The 26,574-nt window shown below is 43.7% G+C and overlaps 1 protein-coding gene across 4 annotated transcripts in view; it reads left to right on the forward strand.

Annotated features, from left to right (window-relative positions):
* NTRK2 (neurotrophic receptor tyrosine kinase 2) overlaps positions 1–26,574 on the forward strand; it is a 338,909-nt gene that overhangs the window by 54,994 nt on the left and 257,341 nt on the right. For all 4 annotated transcript variants that reach the window (XM_086685110.1, XM_086685109.1, XM_086685111.1 and 1 more), the window contains exons 9-11: positions 8,801–8,836; positions 11,879–11,979; positions 18,276–18,375. In XM_086685110.1, coding sequence (XP_086541236.1) covers positions 8,801–8,836; positions 11,879–11,979; positions 18,276–18,375 — 237 coding nt within the window. The remainder of the gene's footprint in view (positions 1–8,800; positions 8,837–11,878; positions 11,980–18,275; positions 18,376–26,574) is intronic.

Raw genomic sequence — 26,574 nt, forward strand, 5'->3', positions numbered from 1 at the left:
CTGTCTATTTGTAGATAGAAAGTGAACAGAGTTGAAAGAAATTAAAACAGAAATAAAAACAAAGAGGGGCACCTGGATGGCTCAGTCGGTTGAGCATACAACTCTCGATACCGGCTCAGGTCATGATCTCACAGTCATGAGTTAGAGCCATGTCGGGCTCTGCGCTGACAGCACGGAGCCTGCTTGGGATTCTCTTCCTCCCTCTCTCTCTGCCCCTCTCCCACTCTCTCTCCCTCAAAATAAATAAGTAAACTCAAAAAAAAAAAAGAGAGAGAGAAAGACAAAGAAAAAAAGTCCCTAAAGCAAAAAGTTGGTGAGCTTTTTGGTGAAGAATGTAGTTACAGCCCCGATTGCCTTTATTACCGCCTGCAATGGAAACCGTGGATGCGGTGGGAGACACTCTCCTGCTTTCTGCGTGGAGAAAGGATGGGCAGAGAGACCTGGAGCCAGCATCAGCCAGATCAAGAGGGTGTCACCCGCAGGGTGTGAGGCCGTCGGTAAAGATCGCCCTACAGTGTCTCTCCAGAGTGCTGGGACCTTGCAGACTCCGATACCAGACCCAGCCAGGGTGCTAACGAGGAAGGACAGGTGTTCTCAGACCTTCGGGTATCAGCAGGGCCCCAGACACAAAGCCAGTGCCTTCCCATCTGTTCATCACTGGCAACCTGGCCGGTGACTGAGAAAGGGAGGAAAGACTTTCCCAAACTCCAGACACCAGATTGATCATTTTGGATCCCACGGTTAGAAGTGAACTCCGCTCAGGTCAGTTTTGGGTTACGTTTAAAGCACAAAACTCAACTTGTAGTTTCCAAATGAAATTTAGGGAACGATAGCGTTTATCTTTTTCAACACGCTGAGGAACGCGGCTTGTAACAATCAAACTAATTTTATTTCGTTTTTATTTTCCATTGTCCCTGGAACACTTATTTATTCACTAAGAATAATCTTTTCTGGCTCCTGAACACTAGGGCCCGGCTCCCTGTTGTACATTAGAATCAGCTGGGGAGTTTTAATTGTGATTTCATTATTTAACACACATTTCTAGGGCCCATGTCCAGTAATTCTGATTCAGTGGCTCCCGGACGAGGCTCAGGCTTTCACATTTTCTGTTTTTAAGGTCTTCAGTGACTCCAGTGTGCAACCAAAGGTGAAAATGGTCTGGATGAGAGCCCTGACCCAAGTGAGATTTTTCTGCTCGTTGTTGAGTAACAGACAATCCTTTGGTCACTTTAGATTGCAGGCAAAAATCTCAATTGAGAAATAGCATGTCCTATCTGAGTTAGAAGTCAAAACTCTGGACTTAAGTCCAGTCCAGGCCAGCACGATGTGTGTGTGTCCAGGGGTGGGGGTGGGGTGGGGGGTGAGGGGGTGGAGAGGCGGGGATGGGGTGCGGGAGGGAGATTGCAGAGCTGGCTAAGCAGAATTCAGGCCCTCTGTTACCTGAGTAGAAGGGAGTAGGCACGGGGGACAGGTGGCAGGCAGGTGTGCTCAGGGCGTGTGTTCAGTGCTGATTCACAGACCTTCCTGGATCGTTTTGTGGGATCTTGGTGATTCCTGTCTCTGCGGGCCTCTCTCCAGGGAGTCCGTGACAGGAAGCAAACATGTCTCTATTCCAGCTGGTGGAAGCATCTCCTTCCTCAGAACCCAGGAATGCAGCTTCGTGCTGCTGAGATCCCTCTGCTCCTCCAGGGGGCTGTTGTCAGGACAGACATTCTCTCACGCCACCTCTGTCTGGTCCACGGGGAGCCCTCGTGGTCCCTCGTCTTGACACCTCCAGCCGTATAGGTTGAACGCAAATGCCACCTGCATCCTGCCTCCATTGGTTGCTTTCACCTTCTCTGGTAGGAGGCAGGTACTTGGCCTCAGAGCCTTCTGCCTGCAGGGAACCCGGTTTGGGTTCTCAGAGTGCTGTGGTGGAGGCCCCATGGCTATGTGGAAACTTCTGTGTAAGTCCTGAATGAGCACCTTCTGTCTTCTTTGGGACCTCAAAAGTCTCAGTGTGAAGCAGAGGTTTCAAAGGACATGGGTCCAGCTTTCATTCATCTCCTTTGTGAGTTCTGCAGTGTTATTCTCTCTTTAGTGGGCACTGAGCAGATCACTAACAACGTACCCATTCCTCACTTCGCTTTGTGTTTGTCCTCTGCGGCCATTAGGGAGAAACTTTCTACCCAGAACTGCTTTTCTCTCAGCACTGCTTTGTCCTCCCTTACCCAGAGGCTCAGGCTTGCCCAGAGAAGACCTCAAAGACTGCCACTTGACTACACGAACTTTCTAGACTTGGCGCTCTAAGGAGAAAACTAAGTCACAGTTTGGTTCCTGGAGAGGGTAGGAAAATGTAAGCTCCTTCTGGTGTCCAAGTTCCTTCCCCCTCAGAGGTATGCCACGGGGACAAGGCGTCTCCTGCCCTCACCCCTAATGTTTATTGCGGTCACTGCCAGAGAGTACCCACCCCCCTCGGTGTTTGGGTATCTAGCTATTTTTTAGGTTTGCTTTATGTTTCATTGTAAAATGGCCATCTTCTATGCCCACTGAGGTCTTTTGACTTCAGTCAAACTTCTCACGGAGTTATAAATCAGGGCTTCTCAGACTTCAGTGAGCATACAGCTCTCCTGGAGATCCTGCTAAAACACAGATTCTGATCTCATGAATTTGGGGAAGGGTCTCAGATTTTGTATTTCTGACCACCTCCCAGCTGATGCTGCAGGTCCCGGACCACACTTTGCCTAGTGAGGGGGGTTCCCTTCTGCCCTGCGGAACCTGGGGGAAACCACTGGAAGGACCGCATAGGCATCTGCCAAGATGGCTGTACTGACTCCTTGTGGATATCGACGAGTAATAATGATAAAAATACAGAAGAGTTTGTGCACAGAGATGCACTCTAATTGGGTTTGGCAAAAGGTAGGATGAATTCAATGTGTTGGCTTCAGGAGGCTTAGGGAGACTGGATAAAGGAGAAACCTGGTGCGGCACTCACAGAGGGAACGCGGGACTCTCTGGGGAGTCTCCCAAAATTCTGCTGTATGCTAGTTAGCCGATAGGACAGAAATAAGACTTACCTAAGATGAAATTGATCCACTACATGGCTGTCCTTGGAAAAGCCTTCTCGGGAACACGAAGGTGTGCGTGAAGACTGGGTGAAGGTTAGAAGTGGTGAGTGTGTCTTTTCAAGTAGAACCGTGACCAGAAATTAATGGCAGAGAGATCACTTGTGAGTGTCACCAGGAAGAAATGTGGGGCCTTCGCCAGCGTCTTGGGATCAGCCGGCGTGAGTTTCAAGAATTTTCAAGGTCGGCTATTTCCATCATCGTGAACACGTTGATTGTTCAAGGGTAGATTCTTTTATCGAAATCTCCCCCGAGTGATTAATACTTTAGGCTTGGCACAAGCCTAGCCCGAGCACTGGGTGATAAAATACCCATGCTCTAAAGCTTCCCAGTCTTCAGGCAGTACATAAAGAGTGTCTCTGTGGCCCACTCATTCAGGAAGAATGTCACAGCTCAAGAATGCTCATTCACACAAGCAGTGGGAGTGAGTGACTTATGCTTCCTAATTCGGGAGCACTTGCCTCCTATGCACAGTGTGCGTCGGGAGCAAACTATAAATATTGGAAGATTTTTCCCCACAGCTTCTCATTCGTGCTGTTTTATCAAGAGATTCATGACGTCTGGATGAACTGGAGCTCTCTGCAGTACTTAGAGTTGCCCCCAAACTGGCAGATTTAGATTTGGTGTACTTGGGCCAAAGAATGTAGGGAGAGGAAATTTCTCTAAATGTTACACTTTAAGAAAATATAAAGCCCCCCCACGACTCGCTCTCTGGCCCTTTGTCGGGACCCGTTTCTTGTCCTGGGAGCGGAAGGAAAGGAAAGTTTGACCTGCTTTTCTGTCTTAAATAACCGAGAAGACTATGGTTTGGCTATAGGCTCTTAATAATCGTGATAATTAAGATTTATACTTAAATAGTTCTTTAGGTCTCAAGAGTACTAATGTTAATTAATTATGCTTCCCAAAGCTCCTGACGGGTTGCCAGAGCCAATGCTGTTATCCTCTCCTGAGGTATGGAACATTCCTTTGTCACAGGAAAAGTGAAGAGACCCCCTGATGCTGCATAGCACGTTAGTGGTTCAGCCAAAAATGAAACCCGGACATCCAAACCCCTAGTGTGTTGGGGCCCTGCCGTTCAGAAAAGGAAGAGGAGAGGTATCTGGAAGTCAGAAGGAGGGACTTCCACGAGTTACACAACACTGTTGACAAACCAAGGACGGGACGGTTGATTTGAAAAGAACGAATCATTTGCTATTTCTTTATCGTATGGAATCCTTTGAAATATTTTTCACGATCACACTAAGCAGAGTCTGAAAATAGATTTGAGAGAGAAGTCTCTCTCTTTTTTTTTTTAAGACATTAGAGAGAAACTGAACGCTGAAAGGAAGGAAACAGATGTGTCTCCTGGCCTCCATCATTACTTCCATCTTTGCAGTGGGATGGAAAGGGAAGCCTACCTGCCCTTCCACAATTTTTCTTTATCCTACATGTGTGCTTTTCCTTAGTCTTAACAGTTAAAAAGCCATGGAGTTTTACTCATAAAGACTTACATGGAGTCAGAAGATTTACTCATGAGCTATAACAGATTAGAATATAGAAGCTCCAAAGCCCTCTCTTTAAAAGCAGTTTAGCATGGAGGATGGTGAGGGGCTTTGGTTTGATATTGTTGGGGAGAAAGTGACAGTATCATCCATGCTTAGAAACCTTTAACGTCCCTGAGGTCTGTCTTGTGGAGGTGCAGACATCACACGCGCCATCTGGAGCTCTGTCTGGAGTGCGTGTGGCCACAGGACAGTCCCCAGGGTTTTCACTGGGAGTGCTTCGGGCTGCACCTGTTAGTAGTGGTCCCCAAATCCTGACAACACGCCTTAGGTCAAGGGCCAAGCACAAATGAGTGTAGCGTCTGCCGACGCTCCACAAACTCTTCAGAAGATGGACTTGGAACATGAGACAAGCAACCATTTGTGCCTGGCGTGCACTTTCTTTGGGCTGGGGAGTAGCTGCTGTTTCCACACTGGAGCCAGCCGGGGGGGGGGGGGCGGGGGGGGGACGGGGGTAGAAAGTGGCCCGCTGCTTGTCTGGAATGGAGTGGGGTTGATGGAGTCCCTGAGTTTCCTTATTTATTTATTTATTTATTTATTTATTTATTTATTCTGGAAATCCCCATATTTTATTCCGGTGGTTTTCAACATGAAGCTTTAGGGCTTAATGCCGCCTCCTGCTGCCTAAATCTGAGATTTCTTGCTTGATGAGCTATGGGGATGGTATTCAAGGAAGCAGAACTCTGCTCAGATGCCCCGTGTAAGCAAGCACATTACTCATTCACCAGTCATTCACTCTCTCTGGGCCAGCTTTTGTTTGCCTTTCCTCGTCCACCTTTTAGTCCTGAATATCTCAAACAGGCATTTTTACCCTTATACATAATGATATATAATGAACATATTTAAGCCACTTAGAAATTAGACTTAAAAATGGCAGGATATTTTCCCAATATGACCATTGCCAGAAGTCTAAGAAAGAAGCGGTAACTTTGTCCCATGTCTGCATTTAACATCATGTTAACAACTGCCCTACAATTGGAGTATAAACACCACGGGAGGTTAACTTGACTGAGAAGTTGCTAGAAGCAAAATTCTGTTTGATGAGCTGGGATTAGCTGGAGTGCCGTGACCCTTGTTTTTCATAAACTTTAGGTCTGTGTATCTTCCCAGGCACCAGCTTCTTAAACCTTTTTACACAGAGACATTTCTTTATTGTAGCGAGTGGACCTTCATTAGACACAGTATGGTATGGTTGGCGGGGCGGCGGGGGGGAGGGGGAACACCTTATTGTTCCTCCCACATTGTCTTCTCGTGAGTTTTGTAATCTTGCGCTAAATTTGAGTATTCCTGACAATGAAAGGAAAGTGACAGTACTTCTCATACATCTCGAAAAAATGAAGTTAGGAAAATATAGTAGTCTTCTGACAGTGTAGATGTGACCTAACGGTTTTGCTGGTGAACTTGGTAGGAAAGGCATCCACCGATACGAATTCTAAGTCTGGAAAAAGATCAGTTTTCCAGGTTATGGGCTAACCTGTTTACTTTTGAGCCCACCCCAGATCCTTTTTCTATACCTGATATCTGCTGCCTTGACTTGATCTGATGTTCTGGATGTTCCTGGGGGCCTTGTGTGAGTAATAGGGGGGTTCCCTTTCTCTGACAAGGCTGATTACACCTGTATATCAGTCACAGTCCCTGCAGCCCTTCCAATGTGTGGTCTACATAAATCTGACTCTGAATCCTCAGTCTTTTTACTTTCTTACGGGATTGCATGTGTAAAGGAAGGTGGTCTCTGTGGGGTCCCTGAGAACCTTAGGACAAATCGGGGTGACTGACTACTCCTAGTTTTTACACCAAAAGTCCTATGTCTGGGGAAAGCCCCCATTCTTGGACAGACTATGTCCTCAGTCTCAGAGAGTCCGAGATGGTGGGTCAACGTAGTACAAATGAAAGTCTGTATACTTGCATTCAATAACTTTAAAAATATGAGTCAAGTTAATGAATTGCTAAATCAAATAGGTTCTATCTATCTACCTTGGAAAATACATGTTTATAATGACCTGGAAGGGTAGGTTTGAAGATCAAATTCTCCCTGATTCTTGGACTTCCATGCTGGAACATAGTGGTTTTGGTAGAGCTGGTTCCTGGTCATAGCCCCTGCCCTGTGCCTCCAATTATATGGTGAGAGGTAGATGAGAGGCAAAGAGGGTGCATATGGACACCTCAGCTCACCTGCCCTTGCTCGGCCCTCACCCCTCTCCTGGGTCTTGGGTCAGAAGGTGCTCAGACTGATGGTGTGGCCACCTGTGGGCTGACAGATGCGGAGAAAAAGCTAGCTAGTCCTCGGAAGTGTGTGTGTGTGTGTGTGTGGTGTGTGGGGAAGGAAATCTGGGTCCTGGGTCCTGAAGTGAGGTCTAGACGGCGAGTGTGGACTCTGGTGGACAGGTACCCTTGCAGGTGCAGACCTGTATATTGAGGGCACAGAGTGGGATCTTCTTAAGTAATGGATTACCGAGCAGTTCAAAGAATGACTTGCTCACTTGGGATTACATAACCTTTCCTTCAGTAGGGGTATGCAATAGTCACAGTGATAGGACACCCTTTGTTCCCAGGACTTTGCAAAGGGAAAGGATTTCTGCAGGTGGGTGGGTGCCCTGCATATGACATCACCAGGGCTACCATTGGGATTTTATGCTGCTTTATCCACCGAATTATCCCTCAAATTGCAAGGCAGCCTTCAAGGCCCTTCTCAGGAAGAGCATATCCACTACAAACAATTCTGACAATACATATTAACAAATTGTAACTCAAGAGTACTTTGAAGTGGTGTTGGAGGTACTGAAACTCAAAATACTATTGAAATATACTGGAATCGATGACTTTGCATGTATTGACTCAGGGCCAACTCATATGTGGCACTGGTTGTGCGCTGCACAATTTCGGTTCACATAGAGTATAGTCTAAATGGCGCCCCCTAGAGTTATACCAAGCATGGAATGCTCAGCAGTATGTAGCATCCCTGACTTGACGTGCACAACCATCTACTTAGTGTTTCCCCTGCTAAACTACAGATTCTGTGAGTTGAACTGTGTTGAAATTCTGATTTGAATGTTAGGGCCGTGTTTATCTGGTTCTTCATTTAGACAAACTTATGATTATTTCCTAGCTAATACACGAACAGAAAATTGGCTCAAGTTCCCCTTTATCTGAAATGATACTTTTCTGCTAAGGGTTTAGAAATGAAATGAGACCTGAATAAGCTTTATAGTTTACAAGTAAGTACGTGAAGGCTAAAAGGAGAGGAAGTAGAATTGGAAATTTATTTCCTAATCACGTAAAGGTTGTATCAAGTTTTAATTTTATTTCCAAGTAGGCTTTCATGTAGAGACCCAGTTCGTTCTGATTGGAGAGTAAGGAACAGCTGGTTTTGTCACCAGTTCCTGTTGATGTAGATTTAAAAAAAAATCAACACGTTTTTGCAAATTTTCACGGGAATATTTTAAAACTGAGTATTCCTATCGTCTTGGTGCCTAAAGAATCTCCCCCCACCCCCAAATTAAGTGGCTATGCTTTTGCATTTGTCCCTGACATAACAAACGTAACGTTTATTTGTGATCTCTTACACATAAATCATTTCAATAGAGAAAGTATATATATTTTTCTGTGTTATATTAAAGGCAAAGAAAAGGTTTACTTATTAAGCCTTGGCAACCCCCCCCCCCCAAACACCAAGTAGAGAGCAAAACTGTGCATTAGTATCATTATTTCAGGCTGGTTAATAACATGTTTGTGAAAGCAAATAGACCTTCCAAAATACACTTTGCAAGTAACACCCAAACCACCAGAGGTTTTATCTTTTGTTGTTGAACATGGTGTGGAGATGGTCTGTCCCTGGAATGAAAAAAAGTACCAGAAATGCAGTGAAAATGGCCAATGGTATAATAGAAACGGTCATAACGCATTGATCGCTGAAGTTTGTCCAGCTATAGTGATTTCTTTTCTTTTCTTGTTTTGAAGGGATGGGGGCTTTGGGGACTGGGGAGGGAAACAGCTAACAAGGAGCAAACCAAGAGTTTCAGGTTTTGTGTACCCATCCTATAAAACAACCTATTCAACTGTAAAATCCTCGATATATATTTAACCCATTTTAGTGGGTATACTTAGTATTAACTCTGAATGCATACTTACGAATCTTTGCTTTGTTTTGCCTTTTAGGTGCCAACCCAAATTATCCTGATGTAATTTATGAAGGTAGCTATCCTGTTGTCTTTATTTTGTGTTTGTTTCAAAATGTTTGTCTGAGATGAAATGAATCAACTAAAAGAGGACCTTTAAGCTCAGTTAAATATACACTTCAAGCATTACATAGGCCACAATATTTCAAAAATCATTCAATATTGATGGCTGTTTTCCCTTGGTATTTACAGTGCTTGTAAATAGCATTTTCTCTCTCATGCTCTGTTCTTGGAAGTAGTGAATCCATTCCACTGTAACAGACATTTTGTTTCTATAATTGGGAACTAATTACCTGTTTAAAAGCCATGACTACCAAGAAAAGGGAGGTGTATCAGTTTCTGGCTCTGACAGTAAACCCAATTCAGAATTGTGTTTCTTGTATAATAAGGAAGTTTGGCTCAGAAACAGGAACCTCAAAAGTAGGGCATGTTTTTAGGTTTGGTTAAATCAGCAGCTCAACCATGTCGTCAGGTACCCAAGTTTTTTCATCTTTACACCCCCCCTGCACACTGTGCCCACTTCGCGGAAGGCTGGTTTCCCTCATGGTTTTAAGATGATGCCGGCAGAGGGGCCGCTGTTGCTCGCATTGTTGGGAGAAATGGAAGAGCTTCTGAAAGCATTCCAGAAGAAAGGGACCTTTCCCAGAAATCTCCATCAGTCCTCCTTGAATCTGATTCACGACCCAGTGGGTCATGGTCCATTCTTGCCTCCATTGCTGCTAAGAGGGAATGGTTAACCCTTGGCTAACTGGAGCCATCCCTGTAGTTTAGACCGGCTTCCTCAGAGAATGTCAGTGAAGCCTTGAATAAAATGGGGTTCTCTTAGGAATGTGGAAAGGGAGAATCCAGAAGGTGGACTGCATTAGCTTTTAGCTGGATCTCTCCTCTGTACTTTGCTATTTAATGGGATGCCAGGGATGTTTGACTAGGGGTGAAAAATCCATCTTTAACAGATTTCCAGACCTCCTTCATGACCAGGAGGCCTTGCCTCTGTTTGGGGGAAGTGGCAAGCTCAATTTCAAGACTTGTCTCAAAATTTAAGACTGATTAAAAGTTACCTTGGTTAAAATGTCATTAAATATTCAATAGTCGATTCTTTAGTTTTATGTACACATCGACATTTTATTTTTATAAAGTGATCCTATATTTGTATGTTTGTTACGTGTGTGTATTTAACTTGAGCTAATTTTAATTAGAGAATCATATTATCTTTACCTGTTTTATGCATGTTAAACTGTATTTCCTTCAAGTTGTTGTTCAGATGATTTTGTGCATATGATTTGCATATTTTTGTTTTTATTTGTCCCCATTCAGTTTAAAGAAAGAGTATCTCAAATTGTATCACAGAGAGGTATATTTGAATTGTGATTTTACATTTTAAAATAATGTTTTGGACTCCTTTCCAGTAAGTTCAAGACTTTAAAAATGCTATCTTCCCATTGGCTTCCGGTCCCACTTTGGATCTTTGGGCCAAAAAATATCGTGATATCAAACTATAGAGACTTTAATGATTTGATTTTGTATGAGTGGCTCATTAGAATATAAAGAGGTCAAAAATTAGCAAATAGATGATATCTCTTAGTGTTTGGTAGAAATTAATGTTCTAGTCTATTTAAAATGAAAATGGTAATAGTAGTTTTGGAGTAAGACTGGAACAGCAAGCAGAAAATAAATGCTTTTTCTGTTACTTTTTTATTCACATTCAAAGGAACACTCGGCTCATCAAAATATAATTTAAATTTATTGCCCCAAGGCCAGCATGATAGTTCTCCCTAGGAAAGTGTGGCTGGGGCTGACTTAATGAGGTTGTTTGTGTAAGATGGAAATTGCAGTCACCAGATCTATTTAGAATAAAAATACCAAACGTTGATAAGCAACATTATTTGCAGTAAGTTTATCAAAAATGTTCTATGACTCTTTACATGTAATATTACTAATAAAAACTTTCACTACCCCCCCCCCACACACACAAACACACACACACAAACACAACACAACCAATTGTTTATTTCCATCCTGATCTGTGTAGACTAAAATTGATTCGGAAGATGGCAATGACATTTGAGACATGGTGATGTGAGAACATATTCTCACAATGCTAAACACTGTTGGTGCAGTTCCCTATCTATTAATTCTGAAACTGAAATGTGGACAGTTCACACCTTTTTTTTTATTTAAAAATTTTTTTTAACATTTATTCATTTTTGAGAGATAGAGACAGAGACAGAGTGTAAGTGGGGGAGGGGCAGAGACAGAGGGAGACACAGAATCGGAAGCAGACTCCAGGCTCTGAGCTGTCAGCACAGAGCCTGGTGCAGGGCTCAAACTCACGGACCACAAGATCATGACCTGAGCTGAAGTCAGACACGTAACCGACTCAGCCACCCAGGTGCCCCCAGTCAGACCTTTTCACAAAAGTTCTTACATGTACCCAAGTTCACGTCAATGCTCAGTCAGTCCATAGCCCGACTTGAGTGGTTGCCTATTACCCAAATAAGGTGCATGTTCCCTGGAATCAGTGTTTGCTGATGTCAAGGCTGGTTCCTGTTGAGGTTCTGCCACCTTCTTGCCAGTTGACCTTAGACTGGTCATTTAACTGCTCAGATGACTTTCTTTGGCCATAAAGCTGACAGTTAGATTCCATATCTGAAGACCCCTCCAGATCAATAAATGTATGACTCTTTGATGATCGATTCCTTTTCATATTTATATTCTATACTTCATCAAAAAAAGGGTATATTCTTACCTACAAAATAAAACCCTAAACCTGGTTTAGAATTTGACTGCCAAACCAGTGATGGAAAGATCTGGGTTGTGTAAAATGTGAGCATTATGCAATCTCAGCACTACGGTTGCTTGAACCCAAGAGCTGGGTCGTGTTCCGTGCACCGCCCCTCCCCCCCCCGACCCTATCCCCCAGCCGGCTGACAGTGGCTTGGAATCTTATGTTTATGATTTGTCTTGCTTCATTTTTCTGGGTCATACTGTGACCTCATGTTTGTTGGTAGCCTAGTGACAACTTCATGATTCCTTCTCTTTCCCATTTCTCCAATTTAAGATTATGGGACTGCAGCAAATGACATTGGGGACACCACGAACAGAAGTAACGAAATCCCTTCCACAGATGTGGCGGACAAAAGCGGTCGGGAACATCTTTCGGTGAGTGGCCATCAGTCGCTGTTTCTTAGATTGGCTCTGAGCACTTGAGATGCTTAAATGTTGGAGGAATGGAACTACTTCAGCACACGACATTTTCACTGCACAGTGTGGATTGGGTGTTGACGTTTGGAAGAATTAAGAGAAGTGATAAACGTGCTAGATAGCCTCTGACTTCCTTGCTTCCCCTTTCATGTGCCACTATGGTTACTCGTGGTTCTTATTTTAAATGTCTGTCCTTTAAAAGATTATCACTTTCTAGTGAACTGGGCAGTGTCTCATTTAGGGACATGTGTAATTATTCCTGTCTCCCACACCGTCGCACCTGTCTTATCCAGTATTTTAATAAAAGTCTCATTGCCCACTAAATTTAAGGACTCTAGTAGGTTCTGGAAGCGACTGGCAGTGAGCAGATATAAAAATGTGAGTGAATATCAGGTCTGTGCTTCTGGAGTTTATACTTCAGTCGGAGCCCTGAGATGTGAATGAAATACCAGCACCTACAATTCAGGTAGAGCAGCAATGGGATGCGAGCAATGGAAATAGAGGGGCGGGCACTGGGCTCCTTCCCGCTGGGCGAGCCAGAGGTGTCTTTGTGGGGTAGGTGGCATTTTCCAGCTGTGCAGGATGGCGGGCATGTAGACCGACAGGAACCAAAGGGAAAGGGCATTTTGGGTGTGTGAACAAGAGCTCACAGCCCGGAAAATGGTTTTGACCGGAAGGTAAGGTGTGTGAAGCATAAAGGTGGCTGTCAGGGGCAAGGTTGGAGTGGAGGCTGTGCCAGGTCATGTGGTTTTAAAACACAGAGCCAGGGGATTAGATTGACTATGCAGGGAGGAGCCTGAAGGGGGCGCGCGTGAGCCCCGGGGCTCCTGTGGGGTTGATCTGTCAGCTGCTGAGACCCAACGCCAGCAGCTTCCTTCATTTTTCTCCTCACTTGTCACGAGCACCCAGTCCCTTGTGCCGTGAGCTCCGCCTCCTTATAAACTCCAGAACCATTTGTATCTCCCACCTCCACTGCCACAGGCCCAGGCCAACCCCGTTGGGGTTGGCAAATTATGGCCTGTGGGCCAAGTCCAGCTCCCGACCTGCTTTTGTACCATCGGCAGGCTAAGAAGAGCTTTTACGTTTTTAAGTGGTTTGAAAACAAATGAATGATATTTCGTGACACATGAACATTGTCTGAAACTCATATGTCAATGTCCATAAATAAAGTTTTATTGGAACACAGTCATGCCCATTTACATATTGTCTGTGGCTACTTTTGTGCTAGAGTGACGGCTAGAGTAGCCGCAGCAAAGACTGTGTGGTCTGCAAAGTGGGACATATTTAGTATCTGGCCCTTCAAGGAGGAAGTTTACCGTGGTTGCTTGTTCCTGGATGACCTTCGTGGCCTTTACCCGTCCCTCCTCTCCCATCTTGTGATCTCCCGCCCTTTCTCCATACAGCAGCCTGAGTGACCTGTGAAGAGCACACATCAGGTCACTTTTATTGTCATTCTCAGAGCCTTCCTAATGCAAGTGAAAGAAAAGAGGCCCTGCATATCTTGTCTGTGTCTGTGTCTCTGTCTTCACCTTCCATCCTGCCCTTGTTTTTACCACCTGTCTTAATGATCTTCCACATGCTCCATCCAGGCTTACTCTTGCCTCACACCCTTTACATTCGCTGTTCCCTCTCTAAGACACACACTTCCCCACAGTCATCCCATGGCTTTAGCTACTAGGCAGCCGCTGCCACGTTCCATTTTCTTCTGAGCAGTTGTCATTGTCTTTAATTCCCTTGTTTATTGTTTACTTGTTTAATGTCTTTTTTCCCTTCCCTAGATTCTCTAGTGACTTTCTAAGTCCAGGCAACCTGGTCAGTGTTTTTCACAGCTGTGTCCCTCGTCCCTCGAATAGTATCTGGCACCTAGGAGATAGTAAAAATTGTAGACTGATCAGAGTAATGGCAAACGCTGTGGAATGGGTTGCAGAACCGTGAGATTGGAGGCAGTGTGATTAGTGAGGGTCTGGAGTGGTAATAAAGAGATGTGATGTATGTTTAGACCAGGGCCCTGGTGGTGGGAGCTGGAGGCTCGTAACAGATGTATCTCAGCTGTGACTCAAAATATGCATATCTAGTAAGTACGTGGAGACACACACACACACACACACACACACACATTTCCAGAGATGACGATATGCAATGCATTGAAATAGCAAGGAAAAATAAATCAGCTGCAGAATGTTTTCTGCTTCCTGCCTTGTGCAATCGCTTCAGTTTATTCTCATACCAAACCACTTAATGTTTCGTGGTTTGAGAAAGTTGTTTGTGTACATAAGGAATCCAAGGAGTGTGTGTTAGCCCCACAGGTATGTCTGTATCCCAGTTACCAAAAATTACGTGTCAACTTCAGTTTTCTCTTTTGAGACGAAAATGAGAAATTTAAGCCCCTATTTGGCATATCTCAGTGATGGCTGAACTGTCCACAGTAGGGCCGCTGGAAGGCAAAATCAGTGAAAGTCATCTTTGTTGAAAGTTGGTACATTACAGGTCCACCTGAGGTCCCTGGAAATCTGTGTGAGAGGTGCAAGAAAATGCTTTATAGACTTTAAAGAAAATGTAAAAATTAAATGTTGATCCGGTATTTGATACATGAACAGTCCCTGATCACAGGGAGGATTGTTAGATTAGGAGAGTTTCAGAGTCAGGGAACTGATAGAAAAGTTAAAGGTGTTAGAGCATTTGGAAGACAGCCTCAGACACTCTCCTTTCTGGTGCAACAAGTGCTCCTCATGCACCTTGCTGGATTTTTTGAGTGGAATGACCCCTTGTTTTACGCTGAGAGATACCCTCAGATAAAAAGCAGCTAACCAACCAATCAACCAACCAATCAACTAACCAACCAAACAACCAACCGACCAACCAGCCCGCAAACCAGCCAGCCAACCAAACAACTAACCAGCCAACTAAACAAACAAATACATTTACCCCTACTTGTCTCCCACATAAAGACCACCCACATCCCAACATATGCATGGTACATGAAACTTCATCAAACAATTCATTGTTGGGAAAACAATTCTTCTCATTGTCATGGGATCCTTTGTTTATTAAAGGAGTCTTTGCATTTAGAGTTGCTTCAGTAGGTTTAAATAGTTGCTAGTAGATCACTAACTGATTCCCAGCAGTAGAACCCATTCCCATTTTCCAGGTTGACTTAAACACTCTGTAACAAAATAGAGGAGTCAGGGCAGGTACTATTATCCCCACGTACAAATGAAATGGAGGTTTGCGGAAGCGAAGCATCTGTTACCTCTTGTAGCTGGTAAAGGCAAAGTGCCCTATGAACATAGGGGCCAAGTCTTCTGCATGACAGTCAAGTACTTTCCAAAGTGGGTCAGAGACTGTCTCTGGTCCCCCAGAGAGCTTGGGGGGGGGGGCTTAGGGCAAGTCCCCTAACATCTGTCCATCCCCATTTCCTTATCTTTAAAATAGGATTTGAACTTGTTTTTGCAGTTATTCCCCTTCTAGCTGTAGAAGTTTGAAATTTAATAATAAGATAGAGAAACTTAGAGCTATAATACTATGAGCTCTTTCCCATGAAAATGATAGTTAGAAATAAAGATGAAAAACCCACCCCGGGGGCGCCAGGTGGCTCAGTTGGTTGAGCATCTGACTTTGGCTCAGGCCGTGATCTCACAGTTCCTGAGTTTGAGCCCCTTGATGGGCTCGCTGCCGTCAGCAGCGGGAGCCCATCTTTGGATACCCTGTTCCCTCTCTCTCTGCCCCTCCCCAGCTCGTGCTCTCTCAAAAATAAAATGAACATGTAAAAAACACCCCAAATCATTAGGTACGTTTGAGGGAAATAGTCTTAGTTAGAGCACGTTGATCCATAATTAAGCTTTTAGGAATCACAGCCGTTCTGTTTGTATGTAGGCTGCAGAGACAGAGTTAAGTCTGCATGCAGACACTCACAGAGGTGTTCTGTGGGAGAGCCACTTACAACCGCAGTGCCAGAGGAGAGAATGCTCACACCTTTGTTCCATTCTGGCCAAGGCCTTGGCACGTGCCCTTTCCTGTGCCTTCTTTAACGCTGTCCCCATCTGACATCAGAGAAGGTGTCGTGGGAGGATTAGCCATGTGTTTTGATTATCCTGCCTTCCCTCTCAGCCATGTGTTTTGGAGAAATAGTATAAAGAGTAAATCATGGATAAATCACAGGTTTTATACTTGGACAGACTTCAATTCGAATCCCAAGCTTGGAAGATGTGATCTTGGGTGGCGTATTTAATTTTTTATAAACCTGTTTTATCATCATCATAACCAAATCAGTTTCTTATCTATTGTGGTGGACTCTGTTCCAAACCCGTTATCTGCATTAACTCACTACGGATTTAAAGAACCTGCTAGGTAGAGTGATTATATTCCCTGTTTCACACAAGAAGAGCATGAGATGCTTAGAGATTAAGTAATCCTGAGGCCAAGCACCTAATAAGTGGTGAATCTAAATTTCAAACTCACGAGGAACTCCTATTCCTAATCTCTACTCTGTACTGCCTCTCACTCTGAGGTGGGTACATCAGTCAGCATAAGCTGTGCAGTAACAAAAATCCCCAAATCTTGGTGGCTTCAGACAGCAAACGTTCTTTTCTTGCTTCATTGTGTGTATTCACTGGGAGTTCTGTCAGCCTTGTCCTCATTCTAAGACTAGGTGGACAGGAAGCTACTTTTGGAAAGTTAGCATTTATGAAGGCCCAGAGAAAGAAGCAGTGAGAGCAGGGTTGTTGGCCTTGGCATTATGCCATTATTATTATGGCTCTTTGTTGTGGGGGCTGTTAGGCATTATGGGATGTTTAGCAGCATCCCTGGTCTTGACCCACTAGATGCTAGCAGCACCCTCCCCCACTTGTGATGATCCCAAATCGACAGATGTCCCCTGGGCGCAACATTATCCCTGGTTGAGAAGCACTGCCTCAGTCTAAGATCTCACAGTAGCAGTGGAATCCTCCACTGTCAGGGATGCAAGTCTTACCTCATTGGCCAGAACTGGTCACGTGTACCCACCTTACCACGAGGAAGCCAGGCAGTGAATCCTACAAAGAGAAACACAGGGAGAAACAGAAATGTTCGGTAAACAGCATCAGTGATTACCACTGATGGAGATAATAGTATCTTTCTTAAGGATTATTATGCAGATTAAATGCAACAAAGAAGCTTAAGCATTTAGTTAAGTGTGGACCCCCAAGACAGGTTAGAAAAGGAGTCTGTAAACTACAGTCATATGTTTTTGTAAATAAAGTTTTATTGGCACCCAGGCATGCCCATTTGCTTACATGTTGTCTATGGGTGCTTTCACTGGATACCAGCACAGTTGAAAGGTTGCAAAAGAAACTCTATGGCCCCCAAAGCCTAAAGCATTTACTGTCTGACCCTTTACAGCCAAAATTGGCCACTTCCTGGTTTAGAAAGTCACACGTTTTTTGGGAGCAGGACCTTGGGATGAGCAGCAGGAATGGAAGGAGATGCATCATCCTGCTTCTATCTTGGTTCCTCAAATGTTAATATGTACTTCATTAACATTACACACTTGTGCCTCTGTGATCTCGCTTAGGGTGGTGGCAGGATTCACGTAGATCTGCAACTACTCTCTCTACTTGTATAATCTACATGTTAGAATTACGTTTTTAGGCTTAAAAAAACTTTGTATTGACCTCTATCGTACATGCACAAATGTGTACAGATCATAAGTCTGCAACTTAATGAGCTTTCACAAATAAACTCACCGGCAGGGGCCCCTCCTGCTCCCTTCTGGGCCTAGTCACAGCTCCAGGGGACTCTGGTTTCTAAGAGCCACAACAGCCAACTTAGAAAAAAAAAATCTGTTTGTTACGGACAACTTTCTGACATGCACAATGGTAGAGGGCATAACAAAATGAACCCCACTGTATCTTTCATCGCTTCAGAAATAACAGTAGTTTGTCATTCAAATTTCATATACTTTCTCTTCTCTCTTCAGGTAAGGCAGATAGGAGGATAGGCAGATGGGGAGAGAGTAATGTATCTCTATGTCTCCATAATATCAATTACACTGATATTTTTATAAGCTTTAACTTATATTTTCTCATTTGTAAAGTAAGGATAGTAATAAGACCTACATATTCCATTGTAGGGTTGTTGAGGAATAAGGGAGTTGATAGACACAAGGTTCCTGGCAGGACAAGTAGCAAATATGAACTTGTCATCGTCATTATCACCATCATCTGGACGTAAGGAACCAATGAGCAAGGTCATAACAGCCCTCCCTTCCTTTCCTCTAGGTCTATGCTGTGGTGGTCATTGCGTCTGTGGTGGGATTTTGTCTGCTGGTGATGCTGTTTCTGCTGAAGTTGGCAAGACACTCCAAGTTTGGCATGAAAGGTAAGAAGGGTTGTGTTTATTTTATTTCTTATGTGGAATCATTTTTTGGCTTATGACTAATGCTAATTACCACTAAAGATAGAAGCAGCTAGATTTACGATGACTAGGTTTTAAGGCTGAAAAAATAGCAACGAGGATATGATACTACAAATCAAGGCAGAGCAAAATAATGTTGATTACCCAGCAGTACCCACTTTCCAATGAGGACAGTTGTCCCAGAAGACACAGAACTGGTTTCCTGAGTATCAAGTGACTAATAATGATATAGGCCAATAGTGCCTGAGTTTTCCTTTGGCTTCAGAAAGACAGGCGAGGCTTGGTGGCCGTAGGCCAGTTACGGACACGTATTTTGTGCAGAAAGGTCCTTCCTGCTCTACAGTTGACTTCTAGACCTTCTGTGGAATGCTTTTTGTTGTCGCTGCTGCTTTTATAAAGTCTCATCTTCTGAGATTTGAACTGTGTTGGGAAGCAAAATCCGAACAACCTGTGGCTGTACTCTGAAGCTTTGTGAATGAGGTTTTTTTTTTTTTTTTTTTTTTAATGGAAAGATTCCTAGCGCTCGATTAAAAAATCCGTGGCTGTGTTGCCGAAGAATAGACCATGGGTCTCTATCAGAGGATTGAAAATTCATTTTAGGGGAAAAATTTGTTAAAATGTTCTTTTTCTACAAGTAGCCAAGAGTTTTAGTGATTGAAAAGCATTTGCTCTGAAGTTTAAACTTATGTATGGACTAACATGTTATTGTTGAATTTTGTGTGGTCTCTCATAAATGGCCACTAGCTTGGGAAAGCTGTGAAGGTTTAGTGGTGGCTTAGTTTTGTTGGAGACAATGTGGCGGGTTTTCTTGATCTGTATGGTTCATTACAATTACTATTCGTGTTCCTTGCTTATTTGGAAGTGATGTTTCTGTAGCAGCAGGCCATCCAGCATATACCTGGCTCTGGGGTGGAGTGGATCCATTTCTGACGTTCTGTCCTCTCCCTCTGTTGGTGTCCCTGATCAAAATCCCTAAAGCTGAAATGAACAGGGAGGAGTGGTGGTAAATTGGGCCTTGAAAAGCCCCCAAATCTCCTTGTGACATTCCTTGACCTGCTGATTTCTTGACATTTCTTTTGGAGGAGGAAAAGATCTCTCATTCTCCAATTATAAATAAGGCCTGGAAGAGAGACCATACTATGGTGATTTTAATTAGTCCTGTAATGGTGGTTTACAAATTTGACTTTTTTTAAATATTTGTGGTTTAAAAAAAATTATTTATTTTGAGAGAGAGAGAGAGAGAGAGGACGTGCACTCACAGGCACGAGCACCGGTGGGTGCAGGGAGAGAGAGAATCCTGAACTCAGGAACCCGGAGATCATGACCTGAGCTGAGATCAAGAGTCAGGCGCTTAACCAACTGAGCCACCCAGGTGCTCCTACACACTTGACTTTGTATCCACAAGTCCTAGAAGGCTTGTGAAAACACAGATTTCTGGGCCACCCCGAGAGTTTCTGATTTAATAGGTCTGAGGTGGGCCTGAAACCTGGCATTTCTAACAGTTTCCATGGGATGCCGGTACTGCTGTGGCACAAGCATTCCTGGGGAATCACCGTTCTATGAGATCAACGTGGGCTAGCACCTTCTGTGGGACAAGATGGGGGAGGGGCATTGCTTTGCAGACCTTTCTGGGTCCCTGTGTTCAGTTGGCACCTAGGTCCAGGCTAGGCTGCTGTTCTCTGCATTTCAGCCAGCCACTGTGGCATTTTGTTTTCCTCATTCTGATCAGGTGCTCTGTTTCCTTAGAGGCATTTGGAGTGGATGTCTCCAAGCAGGGATTTTACTGGAGAGAGTCAGATACGAGCACCATACTTCCCACATCTTGAGGTTTTAGTTTGAGATCTTTCATCTCATGGGCTCTTCAGAGAGAAAATTTGTCTAGGTTCTACAGGGAGCCGCACAAAAGCTTTGGAAACCCTAGGGACGGTATTCAGGAGGCACCCCATCCCAGCTCTGTGTGAAGGAAAACAACTGACACAATGATCTGTAAACGTTCACATACTCTGAGGTGCAGTGATGGAGGAGAGTAAAGGGTAGACATTTGTTTCAGAGAAGATTATATTTCATATAGAGACTCCAGAACAAAGACTGAAACAGTATTTTTATTTGGATAATTCGGGATGATTACTGCGAAAGCACCTACATTTCCCGAACATGTATAACCTAAGGGTATCCTTAATGAATTGTAAGAAAGATCTTGCTGAACCTTGTCCCAGAGCCAGTAAATGACTTCCTTCAGGCAGTAGCTGCGATGTCGTATGTTTCACTCTCTTATTTCCAAACATAAATAAAATTGTTTTAAAGAAAAGTGTCTTGGAGACTCATGGTCTTATTTAGAATAGCTTCTTTTTCTATTTTTAACCTCACATCTATCCGTGCCATGGTTTGAACACAAAGGGCCTGAGCTGAAGTTATTGTTTTACTAGTCAGATTCTGAGTTGATAATTTTGGGGGGTCTAGAAGGGAAGATGAGGGCCAATGAAGCTGCATGAAAAGTGGTATTTAAACATTAATAGAAGTTAATGTACTTTAAATGCTATGAGTGCTGGGATCACTGCTGAAAAATCGTGTGCCTTAAAAAGGGAAGAATGGAAAACCACAATCATACCTCCTGAAATAACCAGGAAACGTGTGAGTGGTGATTCCTCAGTAACGATGATGTGAAATGTGCATAGCCTTGGCCAGAACCAATGCCTTCGTTCTGTGTGATGTGCAAATGAGCTATTCCAAATGTAATTCTTGCCCTCATAAGCACCTTCGGGGGATTCTACCTCCGTTCCCATTCCCTCGTCCTGGAGACAGATTGAGAGAGCAGGGTGGCAGCCCGCCCACCCACCAGGCATTTACGGCCTCTTGCCCATCCCGGCATCGCAGACTTCAGGCTCCAGTGTCGACCGTTCCAATCACAGTAGCAGCCTCAGGATCATAAACCATACTTTAAGCCTGTTGATTGGAAGGGCCTGGGGTAACCAGAAACCTCTTTAAATCACAATGCAGCAGAATACAGGGAAACCCAAGCTCTGGATTGACCTGAGGACCCAAGTGTTATTGATGGCATTGCTTCCACGGGAAGGTGATCTCTAAATAACAAACCTAGGAGTTCAATCTAGATTTTAGAATATAACCAGTGAGTGGTGGCATGTTCTCCGGAGGTGGGTTTATGTGACTTGGAAGCTTCCTAGGGTTAATTCTCTGTTCTGTCCATTCACTGCAACCAAAGGCTGATGGGGGCTGTCTTGCCCATGGAGTCCTAACTGTGAGCTCTACACGGCTTGTAGTGGTCTTGTCCATCATCCAGATTGGCACTCAATAAGTATTAATTGACTGAATGAATGATCACAGAGAATTGTTAACTTCATTCACTTTAGTTTAGTATTTGGAAAACAGTTAATATTTGGAGGATCGCTCATATGTGAATGGTTAAAGAGAAATTTCAGAGCTTTTCTGAGTTTTTAAGGGGTCAAAGTCCCTCCCTCCCCACCCCCTCCTTTACTTGATGGTTCCAGATAAGTAATGGCCCCAAACAGGAGGTTACTTTGCTAAGTTTTCTCTTAGGATTTGTGGGTTTTCACACACTGTTTTATTTAAGTTTATTTATTTTGAGAGAGAGAGCAAGAGAGTGAGCAGGGGAGGAGCAGAGAGAGAGGCAGAGACAATCCCAAGCAGATTACCTGCTGTCAGGACAGAGCCCTATGTGGGGCTCAAACTCACGAACTGTGAGATCAAGACCTGAGCCGAAATCAAGAGTCAGACGCTTAATTGACTGAGCCACCCAGGTGCCCCTTCACACTCTGTGTTAAACAATTATTGTTGTTTAAGTGTGGAGGCTTCACTATGGCTTTCCATTTTGCACACGAGCTTCTTCAATTTCTGCCTCTCTGCTTTTGAATGTATGGCCTTAGAATATGTGTCTTTGTCTAGCTTTGAAGCTGGCAGAAGGGCCTCACAGTGAGTGGCTCCGGTCTTGGCACTAACCTAGGATTTATCTTTCGTTAATGCTGAATATATTTGAAGCTTCTTATTGCCAGTGTTCAATAGACTACTGGCCCTTTGTCAATAAAAATGTCAGGAAGTAGAATTTACCCCAGTGTGTTTTTCTGTGCTCATTTTTATGTCTTTACACCATCCGATTGCTTTTTGGTTGAATAACTGGTTCGCATATTCACAGAAGCCCTGAATAAAGGTCTCTGTGAGTGCTTGGTCATCTGCATAGGGATTATTTATACATGCGCTTAACATGGATCTACGTCTATGTCTGTATCCATACCCTTACACATAGATGCATGATTTTATCCCTTTTTTCTTGAGGATCCTCTGACTTATTTTAATTTCAGTTTCCACTGAAACAGGGCTCCAGGACTTTTCCAGAGCCCCCGTGTTGCCAAAGAACAGGCAACCAGGCCTCCGGGTGCTCTTACCCAGAGCGTGTTGTAACCAGGTCTCGTGCTCAGTTCTCACATTGCTTCCTGGCTCCCTTTCTTCACTGAAGATGTGGAAAGTGTGCAGGACGGGGAAATGCAAGCATCAGGGGGCACAAGGGCTGCCAGGCTTTCCAAGAGCATCCACTTTGGATGCCCGGCCTGGTGGCATGGATGGTGCGCAGGCCTGGAAAAAATAGGAGAGAGCCAGAAGGGTGGAGGGGACGTGGCATTTGCCACCCTGGCGGGGGAGTCGTGACCATCAACTTTGTGTTCCTCGCATTTTCTGAAGGGAATCCACACAGCTATTTATTTCCTGAGTACCAGTACTTCCTCCTTCTAGAGTAAATATATCCAAGTGAGCCGAAGAGATCCCACGGGAGGAAATGGAAGAGGAAGCCCTTTCTCTCCTTCCGTGTTGACAGCCTGCAGATTTTGTCTGCAGACTCCTGTCCTTGCACGTAAACCGCTGATGTGCCCTCATTCCTACTATGTGAGCTGCAGATCTTTTCCAGTTCGCAGTTGACCAAAACGCTGCACTCCGTGCGAGTGCAGTGCTGGCCTCTCTTCACTTCAGCTTCAAGGTCCATGGCTTGGCTTTCCTCTTTTTTTTTTTTTTTTTTTACATTTACTTATTTTTGAGAAACAGAGTGAGACAAAGCGTGAGTGGGGGAGGGGCAGAAAGAGAAGGAGACACAGAATCTGAAGCAGGCGCCAGGCTCTGAGCAAGCAGTCAGCACAGAGCCCAATGTGAGGCTTGAACCCACAAACTGTGAGATCATGACCTGAGCCCAAGTCGGGCACTCAACTGACTGAGCCACCCAGGCGCCCCGGCTTTCCTCTTGTACATGATCTTCTAAAGGTCTTTCAACAGCAGCCCCAAATTGGGTTATTTAAAAATAGTCATAAACATATAGTGGGACTGAAGCTAGAGAAGGTGAAGGTTAAAGCCTTTTCTATGAACTGAAAGCAATTCTGTAAAGTTGAGGAGGTTGACTAACAGATATTTGGATCAACTTTTTAAAAGAAGGAAAAATGTGTTCGCAAGCCAGAAGCTCAGTTGTAGAAACATCTGGAAGGACAAACTGTTTTCCATATGCACCCCCACTGTTTTTTTTTTTTTTAACACAAATAGCTTTAAAAAATTATAACAGTAACACATGAATGCATTCTTGTTTTTCACAGTTTCCAGCAGTTTGGCAATATGTGCAGCCAAAAGTGGGATTGCACTTGACCCTCCTCTCTTACTCCCCTTTCCACTGCGAGGGAGAACTTTCTTTAACCATCCAGAATGCATATGTTATGTAAATAATGAAATCCGTGGCTTCACTTAGTAGGTAGATAATCAGGTTGCAATAAAGAAACTTTAATCCCAAACCAAGGCTGCAACTGTTTTTAGGTAGCATTTTGCCTTGCGGATCTTTCTGTATCAGTTCCTGGGTATCTCATGCATTCTGTTTGAGTCTTTCTGAGTAGTCTGCTGCCAGGTTCCTTGGGTCTGAAACCTGCCTCTGCCAGGTGTAAGCTGTGTGACTTTAAACAACTTTCTCATCCTCCCTGGCCTCAGTATCTCCATCTGGAATGGGGCAATAATTGTGGGGCACTCTCCCACCTCATAGGGTCGTTGTGAGACACCCTGAGTGTATGTATATTTGCACTCAGGAAAGTTCCTGGCATGTAGTAATTGTTACGATTATTATTACTGACCAATTGTGACTTATTCTCTCCTTTTTTTTTTTTTTTAAGTTTATTTATTTTGAGAGAGAGTGAGGGAGAGAGCGGGAGGGGCAGAGAGAGAGGGAGAGAGTGAGAATCCCAAGCAGGCTCTGCGCTGTCAGCACAGAGCCTGATACACGGCACTATCTCACGAACCATGAGATCATGACTGGAGCCGAAATCAAGACCAGACGCTTAACCGACTGAGCCATCCAGGTGCCCCTATTGTCTCCTTTTAATGTTTATGTTGTTATGTTTTAAAGTTTATATTTATGCCACGTTTTCAGCAAAGTATTTCAAATAACGCCTTACATATAAAGATTGATACTTGGAGTGGATTGCTGAGAGAAAAGTTGTGCATATTTTGTATGTTGATAGATTATCTTGCATAAATGCTTTGTCAGTCTATACTCTCACCAGTAGTAGGTGAGGGTATCCTTTGTTTATACTTTCATCTGTATCAGATATTATCAATCTTTTATATTTTTGCCAATTCAGTTAAAGTGATAGTGTGATGAATAACAAGGTAAAACATCTTCATCAGTGACCAATGAGAAGGAATGTTTATTTTGCTGGTTGATTTGCTGACTTACTTTATACATTATATACATTCATCTTTTATTGGTTATATAGATTGCTCTAATGCTTTTGTAGGCTTTACCTTTTTTAAAGAGTGTCTTTTGGTAGGGGCACCTGGGTGGCTCAGTCAGTTAAGCATCTGATTTTGGCTCAGGTCACGATCTCACGGTTCATGAGTTTGAGCCTTGCATCAGGCTCTGTGCTCACAGCGCAGAACCTGCTTGGGATCCTCTCTTTCTCTCTCTGCCCCTCCCCTGCTCATTCTCTCTCTCCCTCAAAGAATAATACATAAACATTAAAAAAAATAGCATCTATTGATAAACAAAAGATTTATTTACCTTTTTATAGAAGCAAACGTGCCCATCTTTTTCATCTAAGCTTTACTTCTTACTTAGGAAGGCTTCTCCTCTCTAAGGTTGTAAACATACTTCTTAATATTTCTTTCATTAGTTTTACTCTGTGTGTGTGTGTGTGTTAACTTAGCATTTTAATCTTTTTGAATTTTTTTTTCAACTTGGTGTAAAGTGCTTTGTTTTTCCCCCTCCAGAGATAGATAAAGATATTTGCACAAATTTTCGTGTGACATTTTCAGAGAGACCAAGAATATTATTTTAACTTTCTGGAATCAGAAAACCCCTAATAAAACAAAAAAGAGACTTTGGAAAACGTAGCATTTAACTCTTTTGGAAAGTAAGTAATGAGCTTTGTTGATTCTCATTTATGGGAGTGTAAGCCTCACCAAGTAGTATCAGAGAATGTAGGTTTTCACAGGAACTTTTTTTTTTACTGCCCTCCTCCCTGCTTCAGATTGAACTCAAAGTATATTGTCATGGCCTCTTAGTAGAGAATTGTAATAAAAGTTTCAGATATCCACGAAAAGACATGCAGTGGAAAGAGTTGTGGGTAATTTGACAGATTGCAAATTTATTGGAAAAAGGGGATTAGCTCAAGTGTTCCTTTTCTGTCATTTGGAGCGTGTTATACAAAACTTTTCCCCATACATTTGTGAGGTGAAAATCTGCTCTCCAATCTCTCTTCCATCTTTTAAGGCCGACATTTGGGTTATGTCTCTGTGAGGACAGAACATGCTTATTTTTTGCAGCAGACTGATCATGGGTGTAGAACTTTCAGGAAATGGCTCCACTGGGAAACAGGAAGCACCAGCTTTTCTCCCCTTAGCCTTGCAAGTGCCCTGACCTCGGACTTTTTAAATGACCTGCCTTACTTGGGCAATGCACCCCCCCCCCACCCTGCCCCAGCCCAGTGTGGTTCAGGGGAGGGCCCATGCCTTCCTGAAGTGTTTAAAGTGCACAAGTATCATTTAGGGATCTTCCACACTCCTAGTGTTTCGCTAAAAGATGAAGGATCCCTTAAGAAATTGGGTTTTGCAGTTAAAAGTCAGGAAAAATCATTCCCCTTTCTTTGGTTTTGGCAAACCCTGTGGCGAGCC

The sequence above is a fragment of the Puma concolor genome, chromosome D4 (assembly GCF_028749965.1).
Source record: "Puma concolor isolate L17-30 chromosome D4, mPumCon1.1.hap2, whole genome shotgun sequence".
Lineage (NCBI taxonomy): Eukaryota > Metazoa > Chordata > Mammalia > Carnivora > Felidae > Puma > Puma concolor.